The sequence below is a fragment of the Plectropomus leopardus genome, unplaced genomic scaffold (genome assembly GCF_008729295.1).
Source record: "Plectropomus leopardus isolate mb unplaced genomic scaffold, YSFRI_Pleo_2.0 unplaced_scaffold43554, whole genome shotgun sequence".
In the NCBI taxonomy this organism is placed as follows: domain Eukaryota; kingdom Metazoa; phylum Chordata; class Actinopteri; order Perciformes; family Serranidae; genus Plectropomus; species Plectropomus leopardus.
This window is the reverse complement of record NW_024647735.1, coordinates 1-710: the sequence shown is the minus strand read 5'-3', so window position 1 is coordinate 710 and position 710 is coordinate 1. Positions and strand designations below refer to the sequence as shown.

At 43.5% G+C, this 710-nt stretch overlaps 1 gene segment (V, D, J or C); it reads left to right on the top strand.

The window, feature by feature from the left end:
- Positions 1 to 234: 234 nt before the first annotated feature.
- LOC121939219 lies at positions 235 to 706 on the top strand (the record flags this gene model as incomplete). The annotated part of the segment is given in 2 exon segments: positions 235 to 354; positions 447 to 706. Coding segments are annotated over 2 exon segments (300 nt in total), but the record flags the coding sequence as incomplete, so codon positions are not given.
- Positions 707 to 710: the final 4 nt, after the last annotated feature.

The window sequence follows — 710 nt, the reverse complement described above, 5'->3', positions numbered from 1 at the left end:
ATAAAGTAAGAAATTCATATAAACTGCAGACTTTTTGAAATCCCATTGTAGTGTTTTGTAAATGAAAATTTCCATCTACACTGACAATAATAGATGCATTTAACACAATTTCCTCCCCAGAAGAGAAGATTTACAAATGTGATAAACCACGCAGACTGAAGCAAAGCTCCTCCTCCTGTCAGTCACTCTCAGTTTCAGTGTTGTATTAAATTGCTCCTCCAGCACCTCCTCTCCTCATCCTCCAAACTCTCTGATCTGTCAGCAGCCATCTCACTTTCCAAGTTACAAGACCATTCTGAGCACACACTGACAACATGCTGGGGACGCTCTGCACTCTCATCACTGCTCTAACATGTAAGGAGGCTGACTTACTGCAGCTTTGACCTCATGTTGGATTCATCAGTCTGTGTGTTTCTCTTGACTCCTTGTTGTCTTGTTGTTTCCAGGTGTGAGTGGTGTGACGGTGGTGACACAGAAGCCTCCTGTTGTGACAGTGAGGAAAGGAGAGACAGCCACCATGGACTGTAACCTGGGGACTGTTACTAACAGTGCAGCTCGCTGGTATAAACAGACTCCAGGAAGAGTTCCTCAGTTTGTACTGAGGTTTTATCACAGTGATAGCTCTCCAACCTATGGCTCTGGTTTCTCTTCTCCAAAGTTCATATCTACTCATCAGTCTACATCAGATTATCGTTTGACCATCAACAATG